The sequence below is a fragment of the Mus pahari genome, chromosome 16 (assembly GCF_900095145.1).
Source record: "Mus pahari chromosome 16, PAHARI_EIJ_v1.1, whole genome shotgun sequence".
Lineage (NCBI taxonomy): Eukaryota > Metazoa > Chordata > Mammalia > Rodentia > Muridae > Mus > Mus pahari.
The window spans coordinates 55,389,005-55,411,504 of NC_034605.1; the positions used below are offsets into that span (position 1 = coordinate 55,389,005).

General features: G+C 47.0%; 1 protein-coding gene across 1 annotated transcript in view; it reads left to right on the forward strand.

Moving 5' to 3' along the window:
• Syk (spleen associated tyrosine kinase) overlaps positions 1-22,500 on the forward strand; it is a 64,044-nt gene that overhangs the window by 9,619 nt on the left and 31,925 nt on the right. Inside the window, exons 3-5 of the mRNA XM_021215603.2 lie at positions 4,191-4,287; positions 17,779-18,235; positions 19,310-19,470. Of these exons, the coding sequence (XP_021071262.1) occupies positions 17,822-18,235; positions 19,310-19,470 (575 nt within the window). The 5' untranslated portion in view covers positions 4,191-4,287; positions 17,779-17,821. The remainder of the gene's footprint in view (positions 1-4,190; positions 4,288-17,778; positions 18,236-19,309; positions 19,471-22,500) is intronic.

Genomic DNA, 22,500 nt, shown 5'->3' on the forward strand with positions numbered 1-22,500 from the left:
TCTCTCTCTCTCTCTCTCTCTCTCTCTCTCTCTCTCTCTCTCTCTCTCTCTCGGAGATGTGAGCAAATGTCTGCTCACCCCGAAGACACCGTTTGCACCAAGTCTAGCTTACTGTCTTAGTTAGGGTTTTACTGCTCTGAACAGACACCATGACCAAAGCAACTCTTATAAAGGACAGCATTTAATTGGGGCTGGCTTACAGGTTCAGAGATCCAGTTCATTATCATCAAGGTGGGAGTATGACAGTGTCCAGGCAGGCATGGTGCAGGAGGAACTGAGAGAGAGTTCTATATCTTCATCTGAAGGCCACTAGGAGAAGACTGGCTTCTGGGAAGCTAGGACAAGGGCCTTAAAACCCATGCCTACTTCCTCCAAGAAGGCCACACCTACTTCAACAAGGCCACACTTCCTAGTAGTGCCATTCTCTGGGCCAAGCATATTCAAACCATCACACTTGGTGAATTAATGAGTTTATTGGCATTATGGAAGCAGTGTGTGTGTGTGTGTGTGTGTGTGTGTGTGTGTGTGTGTGTGTTACAGTAGGAGCACAGGTGGCTTGGACGCAGCTGCTCCAATCAACAGCTCACCAAGGCTGCATCCCTGGAACTCCCTGTCCAACTTGCCCACAGCCCCACAGCAGAGTCTCCTTTTCTCCTTCCCTTAAGCTTTATGAGCCTCCCTCCGGGAGGGAATGCTTCCGTTCTGAGGAGATAGTTCCACGGCATCCATGTGAAATACAGTTTGTGTCTCTGTGCCAGCCTCACGTCGTGTCCGAAAGATCCCTGTGTTTGTTTTTACGAATGCCAGTTCACTCCCTCTTCACGCCTACATAGTACTCCACAGTCTATGCCTACCATATTGCTTGATCTGCTCATTCTTCCCTCGGCCATTGGTGGGCCCTCAGCTTGGTTCTCTCTCTTGGCTATTGTGAGTAGCATCTCAGTAAACAGCAGACATGCAAATGTCTCTTCCACAGATGACTTCAAATCCCCGAGATGCGTGCCCAGAGGTAGGGTTAGTTCTGGTTTCAGCTGAGATCAGGCCATTTGCTTTTTCTTTATTCTTGGGGTTAAGATGTCCCTTTAACCCCTAGAGACAAGGCCTCTTTGGTTTCTGATAATGAACTTCTAAGGTAGACACGCCATCTCCCTGTTTATTTACTTCTATGTTTGGAGGGATATCAGGGTTGCCTGCCTTGGATTTTCCTGGCCTCTAAGTATATTCCTTTGGAATTCTGAACTCCTTAAGTTCCATCTCATTTTTCTCAAGCCGTCTGTCTTAGTCAGGGTTTCTATTCCTGCACAAACATCATGACCAAGAAGCAAGTTGGGGAGGAAAGGGTTTATTCGGCTTACATTTCCATACTGCTGTTGATCACCAAAGGATGCAGGACTGGAACTCAAGCAGGTCAGAAAGCAGGAGCTGATGCAGAGGCCATGGAGGGATGTTCTTTACTGGCTTGCTTCCCCTGGCTCGCTCAGCCTGCTTTCTTATAGAATCCAAGACTACCAGCCCAGAGATGGTCCCACCCACAAGGGGCCTCTCCCCCTTGATCACTAATTGAGGAAATGCCCCACAGCTGGATCTCATGGGGGGCATTTCCCCAACTAAAGCTCCTTTCTCTGTGATAACTCCAGCTGTGTCAAGTTGACACAAAGCTAGCCAGTACACCGTCTCTTGTGTGTTCCCTGTACCCTCAGTATCTGCCCTGTCTTCTGATGCCATTTCTTTTCTGGTCTTACACACACACACACACACACACACACACACACACACACTCACATGTACCCTTCAGTTGCCTGATCCCCAGTGTCTTTTTATACCTGACTCTTTTTTTCCTTAAAAGGCAACTGTGGTCTTAAAGTCTTGGCTCAGTTACCCTCTTGGGGCATCTGTTGATTCATTAATGTCAGGCATTGGCGAGAGGACAGCCTTCCCTGGTGGCCTGTTTCTGTCGAATGATCAGGGCAGGGGACTAAAAGGTTGGCATACGGCTGCCTGAAAAGGAAGTGGCTCAAGGTGGACTTTGGATCGGTTTGTTACATGGGGAATGTTTCACTTTCTAGAGGTTGGTCAGTACTGGGATGGATAACACCCCCAACATCAGGAGATGAAGGCAGTAAACAGCTGTTGTAAATACACACACCTCACCAAGTTCTTATTGTAAAGATCTGAGAAGGAGGCCAGGGATGGAGCAAGCAATAAGTATGAAAAGCACCTACATCCTTCTACATAGGACGGAGCACATGGTTGGAGCTACACTCCAGCTGGGAATTCCCCAATGGATTCTTCCTTTCAGAACCCTTCTCACTTTCTGGGTCCCTTATGGGACCAAAACCTCTACACTGGAGAGGGGTCCGGGAAACAGTTACATAAAAACAAAAGGGTCAGACACCCAAGGAGACATAGCAAACATGTATGTATGCACAGGTCAGCAGGACACCAAAATGCATAAGGTTTCTCTCTTTCCATAACTGATAGATCAAATAGAAAATCAATAGCCATGAAGAGACCAGAGCAACACTGTCAACCAACCTGACATTTGTGAGACACTGACTCTAACAACCAAAGGAGGCATTCCTCTCAAGCGCTCAAGGAATATTTACCAAAATTAAGTACCTGCTTGGAAAACCTGTTAAGCTTACATTTAAAAAGCCACGTAAATTGTTTTTAGAACACAACAAAATTAAACCATATATCCATAACAAAAAATTATCTGGAAAGCAAATGATGGGCTTTTATATAACCCATGAGTTGATAAAAGTCTCAAAAGAACCCTTAAAATATTTTAACTAGCATACAAATGAAAAGTCAAGGCTCTGGAGGATTAGTTCAGCAGCCAGGTGCACTTGCTGCTCTTGCAGAGGACCCAGGTTCAATTCCCAGTACCCCACTGACAGCTCCCAACTGTCTGTAACTCCATTCTCGAGGTAGCTGCTGTCCTCTTCTGACATCCATGGGTACTAAGCACGTGCATTATACACATACATGTATGTAGGCAAAATGCTCGTATACATAAAATAATATTTTTTTAAAAATGAAAAAATGGTTTACCAACATTTTTCAAATGATGCTAAAAGTAGTGTTTAGAGAGAAATCCCTAACACTAGGCCCTCTGCTATAACAAAATCCTTGAGACTGAGTGCTTTATAAAGAAAGGGAGTTGAGTTTGGCTAGCGGTTTAAGGCTTAAAAGCTCAATTTCAGGTTGCCATGTCAGGTGAATCCTCCACATTGTTTGACATCCTGGCAGATGGCACCACACGGTGGAAGATTGTGGTGGATCATGGTTGTGGATGGGACCAAATTGGTGGAACAATTTGCTTGATAACAATTCACTGTCAAAGTCACTAACTCAGTTCACTGAGACTTAACTTAGTCCTCTGAGATAGCCATTAGTCTTTTCCAAGCCCGGTGCCTCAGAGAACTCACTCCCTGGTACCTCAGATCCCACCTCTCAAAGGTTCTGACATTCGAATGTGCCACACCTTAGCCAAGCTCCCAGCACACAAACCCTGGAGCGGCGTACCCAAACCCCGATGATGTATAAGGTAAAGGGAGCTGTGTCAACTCAGTCACCTATAATTTTAGGCAAGGATGTTCTCTAATTACAGCAAATTAAGTTTCATAATAATTATCAAGAATTACGGTACATTAAGCCTAAGCCAGCCACGATGGTCAGAGGAGGTAACATGGTAAACTTTGAAGCCCCAAATAGGAAACTAAACAAAAATGAACAAAACCTACTTGAAGCCTTTAAAATGACCAACAGAATTAGTAAATCATCAAACATGATATACAGTAATATAATGAGAAGAAAAATTGATATACCCTAAACTTGGCACACAGTTTTAGCCAGGCTGTGTAGCGAAGGTGTAAGAATCAGTTTGACCATCCTGGTCAAGAATCGCCATGGTCCTCCTCCACTAGCAGGTGTTTGTTTGGGACCCCTGCCTTCTGACTGTAACTTCATTTTGACTATGAAATTAGCAAGCACACCCTCTCCCCTCCCGCCCGCGCGCGCGCGCGCACACACACACACACACACACACACACACACACCCTTTTACTTCTGCTTTCTGGCTTGTCTTGCTTGCTGACACTTTGAGGAAAAGCCACTTCCCTAGTTACAGACAGCACTTAACAGCAGGAAACCTCCACTTGCTCTCCTCTGCCTTCTCTCCATTACAGCCATTCCCATTTTCAAGACTGCCAGTCTGGTCCTTTTGATGTTCCATGCTGCCTGGTGCCCGGGAGCCCAGGCCTTCTGTGACTCCAGGACAGGAAGGTAAGTCAGATCTGTAGCAATCAATAATGGCGACCTCATGACTCTCTGCACCATGGGTGGGCATTAGAGAGCACGTCAGTATCTGTGTGTGTGTGTGTGTGTGTGTGTGTGTGTGTGTGTGTGTGGTGGGTGTGTGTGCTGCCCTGGCCGATACCATCCCCTGGGCTACACCATGCCCTGGCTGACATTTGTTTGTCTTGAGCTGTGGAGTTGATAATTACTGTAGTTCTCACGTGGCAGAGACATCTTTCTCCCCTGCATACATAACCGGTACTTTCTTTAAGCACTGGGGTTAATTCATGTCTTTAGATATAGATGTGAAGTCTCGGGAGTAATTCTGCTGTAATTTCCTGGAATATTTTACAGTCGTGAATTTCAGAGAAACCGAGGTTTCCTTGAGCAGGTGTGACAGGTCCTTTGTGTTGAATGTGGGTCGTTTGGCTCCTCTAGAGGCCTTGAGGACCCTGTGCATATTGTCCTTGTGAGGTGGGAAGATGGGGAAGTAAAAATAGTGCCTAGATGCCAGCAGCTTCAGCCAGGCCCCCACGGCCTACTGAAATTGAGTCTGTTGGGCACAGAGTCCACTGTGGCCTCAACCCCAGCCACCCAGCTGGGATTCTCTGGGATGGGACTTGAGGTAAGTACCAGAATACTGTCACTTGACTCTTCACCCATCCTGGATACTTTGTCCCAAGATGATGGCAGGAAAAACCAGGAAACGTTCTTATCAGGAAATGTCTGGAACTTGGTCAGTTGTTGATATTTTATGTGTGAGTATATGTGTGTATATGTACACACCAGTACGTATGGTATCTGTGTGTGTGGGAGAAAAATGTATATGTATATATAGTGTATGTGTGTGTTGTTTGTATGTGTATTTATATAATTGTCTATATGTATGTGTGATGTATGTGTGTGGTGTGTGTGTGTGTGTGTGTGTGTGTGTGGTACATATGTATATGTATAGATACCTTTATGTATATGTGTGTGGTATACATTTGCATGTGCATATACCTTTATGTGTATGTATGTGTGGTGTGTGTTATACTTATATATGTGTATATACCTTTATGTGTAGTATATGTGTATGTGTGTGTGGTGTGTACATATATATGTATATACCTGTATGTATGGTATATGTATGTATGTATGTCTGTGTATGTATGTGGGGGGGAGAGACAGAGATAGATACAGAGACAGAAAGAGACAGAGAGCTGTCATGTGCATGCTGTGGTACACATATGGAGGTCAGAAGACAGCTCCGAGTGAACGTCTGCCTCTTTGTTATTCTGTGTTGCATATATAATCTGCCTGGCCCATGAGCTTTGGGGAATTCTGTCTCTCCATCCCAATTTACAGTTCAGTGCTGGGATTAATGAGAAGTGCTTCCACAAACGTGGGGAGTGGCTTGGATGGCCACTTGCTTGGTTTCTCTGCTGTGCAAGGGTTGTTCAGAACATTTGCTCTGCCTGCCTGGCCAGGCTAGGGGGAGTATGGTCTATGTGCTTCCCTCACAGACTGTGTCACTTCAAGAAGGAAAATGCTGGCTTCCGGCAGAAGTTTTCATGTTTCCTGCTTAAAAGTCACCAGGAGAGATGTCTGTATTGATTTCCTGATCTTTTGCCTACTTGCTGAGTCTGCGCTGGCTTAAACCCGTGTGTGGAGCAGCCACCCAAGTAGGCAGACACCTGGACCTGCGAGTACTCTCTCCCCTTGTCCCAGAGTCACCTGCAGGCAATGTCACCCAGTCACATAATGTGCAAAGAGTACCCGTGAGAACCACGGTACATGCAGTTCTGGCTAGATCATGAAGCTAGGCAGCTTCCATTCCAGAACTTTCTTCTCTCTACATGTTGTTAGGGGAACAGGGTACTCATGTTCCCTCAAGCACAGTTGCTTGCTGACTAGCTTGTGGCATCCATTCCGCAGGTCTGTCCGGTGGGTCTGTGATTTAGATTAAAGAGTTACATACAACAGGGGCTGGTGAGATAGCTCAACCGATAAGGTTTGTGTCAAGCAAGCACGAAGAACTGAATTCCATACCCAAAAGCTGAATGTGGGGACACGCGCATGTAATTCCAGAGCTGGGGAACTATGGGAAGAGGCAGATCCCTGGGGCTCGCTAGCTAGACGGTCTTGCCTCCGTGGCAAGTTCCAAGCTAGTGAGAGGTCCTGTCTCCAAATACAATGCATGGCACCTGAGGAACAGCATCTTGGATTCATCTCTGGCCTCCTTACATATGAATACCCACCCACACATACATGAACATGTACAAACAGTAAGTGCACTTAGGTGGGCCGGTTGCTTGTTTGTAAGTAAACAGTTCATCTTCTGTGGACTACAGGCATCCTCTGTGACTCATGCTAATGGCATTCAGTAGGCATAGAGACCCAGCTTAGAGAGCTTGCCTGTGGGATCTGAGGATATGCAGTGACCAGCTGAGATGGGCCAGCCTCTGCTGGGTGTGTTTTGGGGATCCTCTGCTCTGAAGCTGCCCCACACCAGTCTGGTTTTGAGGGGTCAGGGTGTGGTTTTGTGTGTTTTATTGGCTCTCTATTCCTGAATGATGGCGGACATCAAGCGGGCCAGGCTTGGCTGTGCTTCCTGACACTGAAGTACAAGCCATGTATTCTGAGACATCTCCCTGCCATCTCCTGAGCTGCTGCCAGGATGGAACAAGGAGGTGCTCCTCAGATTAAGGTGTGGCTCCTCCTTGGGAGGCTAGGTGTCTGGTGCAATGTGACATCCAGGCAGGGTCCAGGAAATCTGGGGGGGGGGGGGCACAACCCCTGTAAGATAACCTTCCAGAGGGCAAGCCAATCTCGGACAGTGAAGCTGACGCAGCTGCCCTGAGCAGTTCAGGCCCAGGACCCTCTCGGCTCCATTCCTCCCTGCTTAAGCCCGACTTTGGGGCCCATGTGTTTTCTGCATGGTGAGAGTGTCGAGAAGAAGCTGTGTGAAGGCTTGCAGCTCCAGGAAAAGCAGTTTGAGGGCAGCCAGCTGCAGAGCTCAGTGCAGTGGGGTGGCCGGTCACCAACCAACCTATCCTAATGAGACTGACTCTCCCACCAGGGTGGGCTCATTCCTCTTTTTTTTTTTTTTTTTAATGAAAATTCCCATAACCCCCAGAGGAAGTTTTTCTTTTAAATGAAGTTCTAGCATTTAATTATTCAACTTCAGGCTGCAAGGAAATTTCCCAGGTACACTTGAGTGGGGCTGTTTTGCATTGGAGTGGCCGTGTGGTTTCAAGTGCTATAAGCCTGTATTTGCATCTTCCTGATTTTGTTTCTCTGTGTGGCCCAGAGTGGGCAGATGTTACCCGTGGGTGGTGTTTTCCCAGAGAGCTCTTTCCTCCAACCACAGTCCACATTACACCAAGGGCTCTTGTGGCCACATGATGGGAGCACCGGCAGTCTTTACGTAGGCAGGGTCCTACAGGGAACGGGGTGGGGTAGCTGGAAGATGAGGGGAGCCTTGCCTGCAGAAGTCATGCTGTGGTGAACTCCAAATGGGCTGAAGCCTGGCTCCCACTGCTCAGAACCCCTCTTTGATAACAAGGACAGAGGCCAATCAGAGAAAGGGAATATGGAACAGGCTGTCCCTTCTCTTCCAGTTCACATCTAGCTAGAAAGTATGGGAAATAAGTTTTAATAAATATAGTTGCATATAGGTGAATATAGTCTTAACATACAAGTAACTAGTTTTCTCTAAACTGCAGCATTCTGGGTCTTGGTGAAAGAGATTGAGTCTTTTCATGGAAGTGTGGGGAGAGGGAAGACATTACTTAGAGCCACTGAACACTTGATCATGGATTCCTTATTTAAGGATTCACTGTTTCTTGATCTTGGGGTGAATAATCAAGTCAATGTGTTGCCTTGCAAGCACAAGGACCTGAGTTCAATCCCATGCAGGCCTACAGAAGAACACCAGTAGCAGCCGGCATGATGGTTCATACTGCTCAGCCCTGGGGAGGTTGGAACACATGGATCCCTGGGGTTGCCTGGCCAGCCTCACCTGTGTGGAAAGCTCCATGCCAGTAAGACAGCCTGTCTCAGGAAACAAGACAGATGGAGGGGGTCTGAGGAACAACAGCTAAGGTTGATCTCTGTTGGATGTGCATGCACACACACATACTCACACACACTCGCACACACACAAAAGCATGCACATCCGCACTCACGTGCACACACACACACACACACACACACACACACACTTCACTAAAATGTATTTGCAACCCTAGTCAGCTTTAGCACTCTGTCTTTTGTGTGTGTGTGTGTGTGTGTGTGTGTGTGTGTGTGTGTGTGTACATGCACGAAATGATTTCATTCTGTTCCTGTGAGAAAACCTCCAGACCAAAAAGCAACTTCTGGGAGGAAAAAGGTTTATTTGGCTTACCCTTTCAGGTCCCAGTCTGTCATTGAGAGGAGTCAGGGTGGGAACTTAAGCAGGAACCTGAAACGAAACCATGTAAGGATGCTGCTTGCTGCTCACGTTCAGACCCGTGCTTCTGTAGCTCTCTTATACAACCTAGGACCGCTTGACTAGGGATTGTGCCGCCCATGGTGGACAGGGCCTTCCCACATAAACCATCAATCAAGACAATCTCTCACAGACATGGATGTAGGCCAGTCTGACCCAGACAATGCCTCAATTGAGGTTTTGGATGACTCCTTGCTTGTCAAGGTAACAGATAAGGCTAACTAACCAGGACAGTGGCCCTCTTTTTGTCTCACAGCATAAACAGTGTCCGTTTTCTTGATCTATTTAGGGCCACTTTTTAATAGCGTTTTTGTTTGTTTGTTTTTGTTTCTTGTATGTGTGCTTTTTGTTAGTGTCATCCCTACTAAAAATAGTCCCAAGCATGAGGCCAAGCACTGCCTACTGTCCCTAAACACAAAAAGGCTGCTATGTGCTTCATTAAGTAAATTTCTATGTTGGGTGAGCTTCTTACAAGCATGGAGTCCTGCCCAGAACTCAATGTCAGTGTATTGACAACGGATGGGAGTTGTTTCTTTAAACAGACGCATATCTGCTACAAGGTTGTTCCTTGTCTGGCCAGCGGAAGTTAATCAGGGGATCTCCAGGGGATTAAAAGTTCCCCGAGAAAGAGTGGTTGAAAATTTGTAAATTCTAGACACTTATGTGGGAAGTATCTATGGCTCATCATAGGAAGTAACTATATTTAGTGTCATGCATTGGAAAGTAGGACCAAGGTCAGAGGGATGGATGAAACGGAGAGAGGAAGAAAAGAGAAAGATATGGCACCAAGGATGTGCGAGCCCTGATGCTTGAGATGGTAAAATAACCTGAACACTGGGGTTCATTCCTGACCCCAACCACAGTAGATGTTAAGTTTTGGGCTCAGATGGTGCTGCTCTGAGGGGATCCAGGCAGAGTACTCTGGCCCCTGGCCTTTCTGTAAACATGGAGAAGATGTGAGGGGACATGGGGAAGGCTGGCAGCATCCCGGAACATATCCTCAGACATGTGTGTTTCAGCAACTTCTTTCCTCGCCTCAGTTCTCCTTCTCCCTTGGATTCTGGGTACCAGAAAGCCTTCTCCAGACTGCCAGAGCCAGACCACTGGTTTTTGACAGTATGTTGAGATAGTTGTTAGTCGCTGGCTGTGCCTGTGGTTTGCCTTTGGGTACCTGCTTTCTAGGATCTAAGATCTGCCTGAGCCTGCCATGAGAAATTCAATTCCTTAATTAGCTCAATAGCTGGGCAGGCACGGCTGTTGCTCATTGTCTCTGGAGGTCATTGATTGACAAGATAGTGCTTCATTGGTGCCTGTGATAGGACAAAGGTCACACAGTCCTCCTTAGTCCTGGGACTGGAGAATTGGCTGTGATTGTCTAATGGGAAAGGAAGTTCAGAAGTCAGTCGGTGAGTAATGTGCTTGTTCTGCAGCATGGGGACATGGGCTGACAGTCACCCATGACAAGGGCAGGCCTGGCAAACATAATCCCTGGGCTAGGGAAGCAGACATAGGCAGAGCCCTGGAGCTCCATAGCCAGTCTACCCAAGCCAGGGAGTTCTAGGTTTAATGATAGATGGTGTTACAGAAAACAATGTGGAAAGAGAGGAAGGTAACTGATGTCACATGTACATGGATTATGCTCTCTCTCTCTCTCTCTCTCTCTCTCTGTCTGTCTTCTGGCTGGCTGGTTCTCTCTTTTCTCTGTCTCTCTGTCTCTGTCTGTGTCTCTCTCACACACATACATACATACATACACACACATGCTCACATACATACACATGCACACGCGCGCATACACACGCAATCGCATGCACACATACATGCGCACACACTTACATGCACACGTCAGTGTGAAATGTTTCCCTGTAACTGGTTATGACTGCTGAGAGATACTCAAGGCTAGCAGAGGGAGAGGACAACCGCCCAGCGTGTAGGAAGGCAGCTTCCTGAAAGCGTTAGGCTTCCTCCATTACCTAAACTACAGCTTTGGAGGAATGGCACCTTTAGGAAGTGTGCCTTAGCCCTTTGATGTCTGCGGTCTCTAAGTTCAGGCCCTTCTCATACTCAACTCTGCACACCCATGGAGTCTGCTTTACAAATTCTGACAGCCGTTGACCTCTCCCTATAGCAGAAGGAGTTGAGAATCAACTCTGAGGGCTTCTGTCTGAGCTAGAGGCACACAGATAGCTGCCAGGCCTCTGAATTTAGCATTTCATTCCTGGAGTCCTAGGACTCCTGGGAAGCCAGTCATAGACTCGTGGGCATATCCAAGATGGATATCTGTTAGTATCTGTAAGACTGCAGGAAGTGTTCTCTGGTTATTAAACCTAGCAAGGATCTAGCCCATGAAGAAACATGGCCCTGCTCTGGACATAACTGGTACAGTGTTCTGAGGGTGGGATGACACCATTTGGTACCCAACTGTGTTCTGAGGGTGGGATGACATCATTTCTGACCATCCCACCTTTTTCATCCTGATGTGTCTGTCCATGTTTGGTGAGCACATGCCTTCCTGAAAAATCACGTGTTTCTATTCCTCCTCTTTATATCTGTGAAACCCACTCTTCCTATCTTCTCAGAGCTTGCCATCCCGAGGTGCCAGTTGCCATGGTACCCATCTTCCATGCATAACCAAAGCACTACAGTCACTCTGACACTGCCCTCTATGTTCATAGGAGAGCTGGGGAGGTGCACAGGTGTCAAGGTCCTGTAGAACCAGATGGGACACCCGCAGAGCTTGCGTTTAGCTTCGGCTCTGCATCCCTGCTGCTTTCTAGGCTTAGAGATCATCATAGCCAAGAGCCCCTCTAGGCCTCCCGACCTCTGCTGTTGTACAGCACCATGCTTAGAGAAAGAGAGCTGGCATCCTCCTCGGATTGGCTGCTCCTGCTTGTAGGAGTCCATCAGGAGCCAGTCTGTGGACTGTGACCTCAGAGAAGGAAGGTGTGGTCGGGGTCATTGGACCCTCAAGCAATACTATAGACACCCCTCCTAGTCATCTGTAATTGTGCTCCTACCTATGTGTACATATGGCTTGGCATCTCAGGGCAGGGTTGGAGTGTGTAGGATGGGAGAGACTAGAGAATGGGAGTTCTAGCTATGTAGCCCTGGGGAAGCCATCATCCATGCTGGGTACTGATCTTCTAGTGTACTTGTTTTAGGGCCCTCCATTCTCCTACCCATAAACCCCTTGGCCATATTCTATAACTAAGTCTAAAAAAAACCCATTGGTCCCTTAGAGTGAATTTTTGTGGACTCAAAATTCTTTGGACTCTTATGAGGAAGGGGAAGATGTATGTGTCTCCTCTGAGGAGTTTCTGCAATGTCTGCTCATTGTTGAAAACGATCATCAAATAAATGAGGGGACATTGAGTTATTTTAATGGATGAGTGAAACCAAAGGTACTAAGACAGGCTGCATCAAATTTGTGTTCATGTCACCGCAACTAATCCAGTGGTAGTAGAAGAGAGGTCCCCACCACCCTAAACACACATACCAAGGACTGCTCCAGCCTCTCAGTCAAGACTACCCAGGCTGAGCAGCTCGGAGATGCTACTGTGAACGGTTCTGGAGAACCGAATGGGTGGGATGGGGCAGCAATGCAGCTGTCTTCATATGTAAATAGAGTGTGAGGAGGGTGTCAAGACCACATGTGGAAGAGAAACTTCTCATTTGCCAGGAGCTTAGGACAGATGCTGGACAGCTGGGACCATCCCCAGCTGTGTTTGTTGATCCCTGGCCTACCCCAAGGAGATCAGAGCAGCAGCTTCAGGGTTGGTGAGATATATATATATATATATTTAAATAAATATATAAATATATATAAATATATATATATATATATATATATATATATATTTAAAGAAGCTTATACAACATGAAATTATGTGGGAAAATTAAGAAAAATATGCACATGCTGGAGATACTGACGTATAGGAAGAATGTCTTGACTACCTGTGGGCGGGCCTTTGAGGTACTTGAGGGCAAACCCTAGCAACTGGCCAGTGAAACTCCCTCTAGACCCTCAGCCCTTGGCCACATTGGTGATGATTGGGCCTAGTCTGCTCCGTGTGTGTCCATGCTTGGAGAAAGAACAGTCTTTTGTGACTCAGGGATGATGTGTGGAAGACAGAGAGGGGGAAGGCTCGAAACACTCTTCAACGTCGTCTTCACTGGCTATTGCAGTTGCTATCACCTCTGTTAGGGAAGCAAGCAATATGGTGGTCCCCCAAGATGAGGGGTCAGGGTAAGGAGTGAAGTTGGGAAGATCGAGCTACCTCTTGGGAATCCAGGAGTAGTTTAGCTGAGCCAACACATAGCGTTGACCTCACTAGAAAGACTGGATATCCATTTAATCAGCAAACTACGGTCAACAAAAAAAAATTATCACCCTCCACCAAACATCAGTAGCTGCCCCAGGCATGAAGGTATTACGATCCCATTCATATCTTCCATAGCCAGCTCTGTTGATGTGTTAAAGGGAGGTCGCCTTGTGACACTGGACCATGGAGAAGACTCAAGCAGGAAGGGAAGACAAACAGCTAAGGGGATCTCAAAATATGAAAGAAAAAAAAAACCCTCGGTCGGGGTGGTAGCTTCATGGGTCCGTTGCTTGCTTTGCAGGGACAAGGGCTTGCGTTCACTAACCAGAACCCATGCAAAACAGCTAAGCTTGGTGGCACACAAGTGTTAGTAGTCCTGCAGGGAGCCTTCAGCACTAGTTCTCACTGGAAAGGCAGCAAGGCGGCAAAAGTTTATTTATCTTTGGTAATTCTTCTGCGTATAACTCTTTGCTCTTCCAAGGCCAAAAGCCGTTGGCTTCCGGCTACAAAGTCTTGCTAGCAGCAGCAGAGAACTGAGAAGAAAAATGGCTTAAGAGCCAGTGCTTTTCTCTCTCCAGCTCAGGAGCTCCTGGCTGGCCAGGGGAGAGACTAGGAGCTTATTAAGTCTTTGTGAACCAGAAAAGAAAGAAAGAAAGAAAGAAAGAAAGAAAGAAAGAAAGAAAGAAAGAAAGAAAGAAAGAAAGAAAGGAAAAGGAAGAAAGGGAGAAAGGGAGAATTCAATCACACTCATAGACCCATGCAGACTTTGGATGAAAAAGGAAAAGAGGCTTGATTCATTTCATAGACACACACACACACACACACACACACACACACACACACACACATTCAGTAGATAGAGCAAAAGTTCCTATGAGCAGGTTCCATTGAGAAAGTGCCAACACAGAAAAAAAAAATTCATGTATTCTGGATGAAAAATAAACTCCAATCTTTATTGCTCAGAAAAATAAGAGGATTCTACCTGCTTATTGCTGAAAGTAAGAAAGGGCCCCTAAGTAAGAAAAACCTCATCCTCCTTATTGCTGAGAAAAAAGCCTCATCTCTCTCTCTCTCTCTCTCTCTCTCTCTCTCTCTCTCTCTCTNCTCTCTCTCTCTCTCTCTCTCTCTCTCTCTCTCTCTCTGTGTGTGTGTGTGTGTGTGTGTGTGTGTGTGTGTGTGTGTGTGTGTGTGAAGGAAAGAAAAAATCCTGTTCCATTTTATTGCTGAATGAAAGAAGCTTTGTGTCCTACCGACATCGTTCTTAGTTCTTACACTTTCTCGGGAGAGTAGATCGCATGGTTTTCCATGCATCTTTACATTCCGTAAAGGGTTCATAGTGAGTTCAAGACACTAATTCAAGTCAATAAATCGAACAAGGAGTTACAGCAAAGGTGTTTACACGTGTTTCCATTAAGCCTAGTATCTAAATAAACAATCACAATCTATCTTCCAGATCCATAAGCTCATTAAAAGTTTAACACAATAATTCTTATGTCATAAGTTAGTGTGGTTTTGTCAAGAGGCAAATTATTTGCCTTGTGTCTCATTAGTTTTGAAGTTTTGTATAGATAAATCCAGTCAATATTTTATCTTCTGTCCTTTTACCTGCAGTAAATGTCCCTTCCCTGTTTATGACCTTCAGTTATCAGATAATGGGTTCCCAGCTTTCCTAGAGGGAATATTTTTTTTTCCTCATCATAAATTTGTTCCAACCCTGCTTCCTTATCCTAGTTCAATTAGCCTGTGACACATGAACAGTTACAGAACTCTAATTGCTGCTTCCATACAATAGAGGATTCAAAATTACTTGTATAAATTTAGGAATTCTATATAACCATTATAACCATTATTAGGAATTACAAAATCATCGGTTTGTCTACATAGCATTACTACAAGAGAATACATCTTCACTGATCTGCAGAAAATCTGCCCGACGGGGTGGGCTAAAGCCCAGGAATCATTAGACTATGCAATAATGACAGGAAATCTCTTGTGGTCTTGTCTCTCTGAGCTCATCCATCATAGGCCACGCAAAAATGGTGGCCCACTCTAGGAAAGTCACCTGCTAGCCTTTAGCCTTTCTTAGATGGCTCCTGACATAGTCCCAGCACTGGAGAGGTAGAGACAGGAGGATCTTGGGATTTGCCAACCCGCCAGTTTAGAGTATCTGGCAAGCTCTGGGCCTATTTCAAACAAAACAAAACAAAACAAAACAAAAGTGTGATTGAAAACAGCATCTGAAGTTGACCTCTGGCCTCTAAAGGTACACATGCAAAAGCATCCACATGAACTAGCATGTGTTCACACATACATTTCCATACTCCTAAGGCCTTTTATGCGTAATTTACATCCTAAAAGGCCCCAAGAGAGGGAGAGATTTACTGTGTTCTAATGGCTCCCCATATACTTCACGGCTGCAGAGCTATCTGTAAGGTGTGTGCAGAGGTAAGTACTGGCCAGTGCTGGGCAAGGCACAGTGAGGAGGAGTAGGGGCTGGTTTGTTGGGACTGGGGCCTTGCTATCTTCCTCAAGTTAATGCTTTTACAAGTGGCTTCACACACTTGTCGAGCTATGCAAAGATAGCGTTGCATTGAGAAGGAAGAGCAAGAGGCTCAGGACTGTTGAGGGTGATGACAGCATTGTGAGCTATGAGCTCTCTCTGCTGTCAGAAGAGGGGAGCTCAGACGTGACATGCAAGCCACAGTGGTTGGTACAATGACTTCAGTGGTGCCCGGAGGAGCACACGTGTCAGATAATGCTGGCTCCTCAAGAGGTGGCGATTATGGAAGTACCAAGGCTGTGTCCAAGAGTAAGGGAAAAGCTGAATCTCTTTAGTTTTGTTTGTTTGAGGATCAAAGGTCCCTAGAAGGTGTAATACAGACAAGCTGAGGAGTGCTGGGCAGTGGGGGGATGGGGAGAGGTGGGAGGACTTGGCCGAGAGAAGGATGTGACAATATGGGTGGGCCGAGAAGACAAAGGTTTGCTGTTACTGTGTGGGGACCGAGATGAAATCTTGGAAACTGGCCGGACAAAGGACTTTTGATAATAGTGAAATATTAGAAGAAGCCCTACATTCCGTGGACTATTGGAAAACAACAGAATTCACCTCTGTGGGGCTGCCTCAGGGTACGGTGTTAGGACACCATGTCACCTGTGCCCACATGGCATCTTTGAGTTGTGCAGCCACACAGAGGAGGATGACTTTCAGAGAGAAAGTCATCTAACTCCATGTGCATGAGTGTGGTGTGTCTATATGTGTTCACGTGGTGGTGTGTGTATGTGAGGTATGTGTGTATGCTGTGTTAAGTGTGTCCAGTGTGTGGTGTGCTTGTGTATTCTGGGTACATGTGCTGGCTGTGTATGCATACTGTATGTGGTACACGTGGGCTATATGTTATGTCTGTGTGCACCTGTGATACGTGATGTGTTGATGTTGTATGTACCATGTAGTGTGTGTGCATGTAATATGTGGAATCTATGTGGTGTGTGTGTGTGTGTGTGGTACATGCATGTGGTATGTGTGGGATATGTGTTTACAGTATGTTGTGTGCATGAGAGGTAGTTTGAAAACACCGGGAGGTAAATGCTCTCTCCCCAGATGAAAGGATTTCCTTGACCAGCATATTCCAGATGACCAGCATTTTTTACTTAAACACGCTTTGAACACGTTCTGGGTGGCGCTATGTGTCTTTTTCCATTTACAAATGTGTCCATGCATTCATTTCTCTTCTGCCGAGTGTGTTCCTCATTAGTGTCTCCCCATGCCAAGCTCCTCACACACCTCCACCTACTGACTGGTCATCTGCTATGCAGGGGAGGTAGACTGAACCAACCAGGGCTCAGGATGTTTCTCTTAGTGGCACCCAAGGCCAGAGAGGGCACTCTGGGGAGATGTCACTGGTTATAATTCAGGGAGCCTCTTGCTGCTCTTTCCACCCCAGGCAGGAGATGAGAAAGCCTGTGGTAAGGAGGCCATACCTATGGCTGTCTGAGGTGTGACTACAGTGCTTGTTTATGTGAAGTAGGCCCCACAGCCTTGGGATGAAGCTCAGCTGTAGAGTGCGTTTCCAGCATGCGTGAAGTTCCTGGTTACACCCCAGTACCACATAAACCAGATATGGTAGTTCATGCCTCTGATCTCAAACTGGGGAGAGGGAGGTGGGGGAATTAGAAGTTGAAGGTCATCCTTGACTATATACTGACTGAGTTCAAGGTCATCTTGGGTAACTTAAAACCCAAGAGACTGAAGAGGGGTGCATAGTTTTTCTTAGCACGTTCTGTGCCTACTGGGGCCCATCGAGGGCTTTGAGTTCTCACCGGTTCTGTCCCATGGACCACTGCCTACCCTCAGGGTACGCCCTTGAGGACTGTGTCCAAAGACTACTGTGCACTTCTCTTTTTCTGTGTTTCTTCTTAGAATTCCTTGTATTAACTAGAAAGAAAGAATGATAGTGAATTGGGTCACCTTCGTCGAAGGTCGTGGGGTTTGGTTAGCTAACCACAGGATGTGTATTGGGAGACTGTGGGAATTAGGTAATAATAGGAAAGTACCACATACCAAACACACACACCAGTTGTAACCACCCAAAGCTTGAATCCCTGTGGAGACGGCTCTGGTGGTCGTAGCCAGTGTCTCTTGCAGTTTGGGTTCCGCATTGTGACTCTCCTGTCTTTTGGGGGCCCCAGGTACTTCTCCACACACTGCCCAGAACTCTGAAGGGGTGCAGACATGGCGGGCAATGCTGCGGACAGCGCCAACCACCTGACCTACTTTTTTGGCAACATCACCCGGGAAGAGGCGGAAGACTACCTGGTCCAGGGAGGCATGACGGATGGGCTCTACCTGCTACGCCAGAGCCGCAATTACCTGGGTGGTTTCGCTTTGTCGGTGGCTCACAACAGGAAGGCACACCACTACACCATCGAGAGGGAACTTAATGGCACCTACGCCATCTCCGGGGGCAGGGCCCATGCCAGCCCGGCAGACCTCTGCCATTACCACTCCCAAGAACCTGATGGCCTTGTCTGCCTCCTCAAGGAGCCTTTCAACCGACCCCCGGGGGTACAGCCCAAGACCGGACCCTTTGAGGACCTGAAGGAGAACCTCATCAGGGAATATGTGAAACAGACCTGGAACCTTCAGGTGAGTCTGCTGGGCCAGAGACCACAGAGCTCTCTAAACCTACTCAGAAGCCTGTGCCTCCTTAACACACAGACTAGGAGAGCAGACGCCTGTAGCACTGCCCTTCACTGCCTTTCTTCCCACCCCATCTGCTCATGGGACCAGAGAGGAGTCCTCACACCCGCCTCTGCTCTCTGCCCTCCTCCCTTCACCACGAAGGAGAAGGTTGTGTTTTAATCTTATTCTTTTGAGTTTTTTATTCTTTGGAAATCCAACTCTAGCTATTCAGGACCAAGATCTGTTGTTCTCTCACTAGGAAGGAAAAGGAAATCAGTCCTCTCCGCACCTAATCCATTTCCATGTTTTTATTTCCACCTCGTTTCTTCCTGGTCCAGGCTGCTCGCCTGGGCCTCCTCTGAGGGCCTTCCTGCAGGAGTGTTGGGGTGGGGAAGATGGGACCATGGACACAGTCGGACCCTGGCAGACATGAAGCCCCAGGTGCCTTCCTTACACACGTCATCCTTTTAAACTTTCTTTGGTTGCCTGTATTGATTTCGTGTGTTGGAGGCGGGTGCCTACAGATCTACAGCATGCATGCGGAGGTCAGATGACCTGCAGGGGTCAGTCTCTCTTCTACCTCATGACCTGCAGGGGTCAGTCTCTCTTCTACCTCATGAGTCCCGGGAGTCAAGCTCAGACAGTCAGGCTCAGCAGCCAGCATCTTTACTCAGGACCCCCAACCTCACACACATCTTGCAGCTCCTTGCCTGTTATGAAATTACTAGGTTTCACACTGAAACCTGAGTTTGAATATAGAGCTGTCTTTGGAGGATCTATTCTCTTAGCCCATTGGTTTATGATCTACATACTCAAATTTTGGCATGGCTTTTCAAGGGCTCATCTCTTCATTCCAAAGCATATTCCTTTATTTATACAGTTGACAATATGCAAGTAATATACAAGTCTTATTGGTTTCCTTATGAATGAGAGAAAGATGACCTAGGGGGAAGCCGAGTTTGGTGTTGATAGGACCTGGGACAGATGGGTCTAAGGTCTTTCTACCTGGCCAGCTCAGTCTCTCTCCAATCACTGCAGGGCCAGGCTCTGGAGCAAGCCATCATCAGCCAGAAGCCCCAACTGGAGAAGCTGATCGCCACCACGGCCCATGAGAAGATGCCCTGGTTCCATGGCAACATCTCCAGAGATGAATCAGAACAGACGGTCCTCATAGGGTCAAAGACCAACGGAAAATTCCTGTGAGTGACAAACCATCTCCCTACCTCCCCCCCCCCCCCGGAGCTAACAGCTTTCCCATTTAGAACCCAGGTGGCCCCAGGAAGGTGTCACACATCATCATCTACCAACACAGGAGTTGATGTCACTTGTGACCCACCATGTGTTTTGTCTAGTCTGCCCATAAAGTGTGACATCGTGCCTAAAGGAAATGGTGTTCAGTCCCAAGAGGGTTGGGTTTGTTTTTCGTGGTGAGACCAGAAGTTCTTTGGATTGGGGGTATTTCTGATGGAGGAATATTTGCACACATGTAATGAGAAGTCTTGGGATCTCATCTAACCTGCCCTAGAAATTCACTGATGTTCTAGAAGCACTTGATGCTTATAATCTCTAGGCAATCGATTTCCTGTGTGTGTAGGTTTTCCTGCTAATGCATGTAAATGTATGTGCACTTGCATATGGAGGTCAGAGGTGGATGTTGGGCATCTCTACAGTTGCTTTCTACCTTATATATCTTAGTAACTCCTTCTTATTTCTTATTGTGCGTGTGCATGCTGGTGGGGGGAGCACTTGTGCCACAGTTGAGGTCAGAGGACAACGTTCATGGAGTCAGTTCTCCCCTCCCACCTTTACAGGGGTCCCAAGGATTGAACCCGGGTCACCGGGCTTGCGCAGCAACCGCCTTTGTTCGCTGGCCCTCCCTTCCACCATGTATTCTGAGAAACAGTCTCTCAAAGAAGCTAGGGCTTGCTGATTTCTCTATACTGACTGGTCAGCGGCCCCCAGGAATCTTCTGTCTGAACAGAAATAGTTCTTCAGTCTCCAGTCTGGACAGCTCTATAATGTGGAGGCCTGGATCTTGGATTCTTGACCTGGTATCTGCAGTGGGTCAATGTGAGCCTAAATTCAGAAGGTTCTGGAGCAACTGAGCAGTGTAGCTGAGCAGAGTAGTAAATGGTCTGTGGTGCAGAGAGGCTGGGAGCTGTCCTTGTGTGGGTAAGCCTTCTTGTCTAAAGATGCACCTGCCCAGGGAGTGCTGTAGGAATGCCTGCATTTGTCACCTACACAGAGGCCTTCTGGGAACCACTACCCCATTCCTTCCAGTGAAACATTCTCAGATTCAGGGGTGAAGTCTCACGGTCAGGCAACATGATCAGCATCAGGTTGTCTTCCTAGAAATATAGGTTTTCACTCTGCATTTGCATCTAGCTAAAGAATTTCCTCTTACTTCTGATATTAAAAGAAAAAAAATTATTTAAGGTGCTGAAAAGATGGCCCAGTGGCTAAGAGCACTGGCTGTTTTTCCAAAAGAGCTGAGCTCAATTCTCAGCACCCACATGGTAACTCACAACTGTCTGTAACTCCAGTCCCAGGGGATCTTCTGGACTCTGCAAGAGCTAGGCCTGCTTGTGGTGCACAGACACATGTGCAGATAAAACACACAGAGACATAAAAATAATAGTAAAATGAAGATTATTTTTAGATTGTCTTAATTATTTCTCTTTTTAAAAACCTTTTATTGGTTCTTCATGAATTTTAAATCCTGCACCCCAATTTCGCTCATCTCCCCCCTCCTTTGTGCCCTCCCCCACTCTTGCAAACTCCCTGCCAACAGAGGAAAAAATATCTCATGGAAGCTGTAGTATGTCACAGTGTGTCCCAGAGCATACCCTTTTGTTCACACTTCTGTGCTTGCAAATATTCATTGTAATGATTTGTTGCTCTTGTGCAAAGTCTCTGGCTTCTGCTTCTCTCTCAACACTGGAACCTCACTGGGATTCCCCTCAGATCTCCTGTTGTTGCCCTATGTCATGGAGGTCCTGTAGTTTTGGATCTATAGGACCAGCCTGGCAGTTCATAGATGGGGTAGATGTTGGGATGGGCCATTCAAAGTCCTGAATCTGGGCAGGTATCCTGTGTTTGGCTGTGCTGTGAGCATAATACAAGATGCACAGGTCACTCTGGGTGCCAGCTTCCACGCCACTCATGCTAAGACAGACCCGTGTCTTCTCCGTCCCTCTGTCCTGTCGTGAGGTACTCAGCAAGGTCTCTGTGTCACTTCTGTACACACCCCTGCTGGGTGTGAACTCATGCATGGAGCACTCTTCATCTCTACGACCCTGTCTTGTTCTCAGTGCTCACTACAGCAAGGAGAACGCCGAGATGGCCACACAGGAGCTCTTGGTAGAAACAATCCATTTCCTTCGGATCTGTTTATGGTCCAGTGTACAGCAAGTCCTCCATTTTGGGACAGGGTGCACCCGAGTTAGTAATAATGTCCTGCCGCCTTCTCTCAGGTGTGAGCCCAGAAGGTTCTGGAAGCCTTCCCCCCTTCTCTTTCCTTCCTCACCCTCTGTTTGTTTCCCACCATAATCTCCCAGCTGCCTGTGGAGGAATGACAGGGAAGGCCAAATCAATGGGAGTAGGCCATCAAAGCTCCCTCCTCACTGAAGAGCGAACACAGCCTACCTGCCCTGTCACACATGGTTTCCTCCCAGTCGTCTATGATGAAGCTCTAGGATGGCCACCTCCTACACATGGAATGCCAGGGCAACAGGCGAGACTCATTACCACGTCCTTCATCTCCTGAGTCCCCTTCACACCAAGGAATTCAAGGGTGAATAAAGTGTCAGGCCTTCAGCCAGAGCCTGCAGGGGGTTACTGACAGAACTGCACAAAGTATAGGAGTCCCCAGGGCAGCCATAGAGGCAGCAGGCTACCATTGTATTCCCAAGAGCTGTAAATTTCCTATGTGTGCGGTCATCAAGCCAGGAAGTCACTCAACTGCTGTGTGAGGCACAGTTCCTATTTTCTGACTGGTGACATACATTGTGCAAAGAAGAAGAACAAAAAGGAACACAGAAGCAGTTATTAATTCAACAAGAGAGCCCTGTGTCTGGCTGGATCAGCATACATCATCATGCTAAGCATACATCATCATACTAAGCATACGTCATCATGCTAAGCGTGCATCATCATGCTTTCTATGTCAGGGAAAAGGTCAGCCATCCAGGTTCACATGCTACAGAGCCTGCGACATAACATGCCACTCC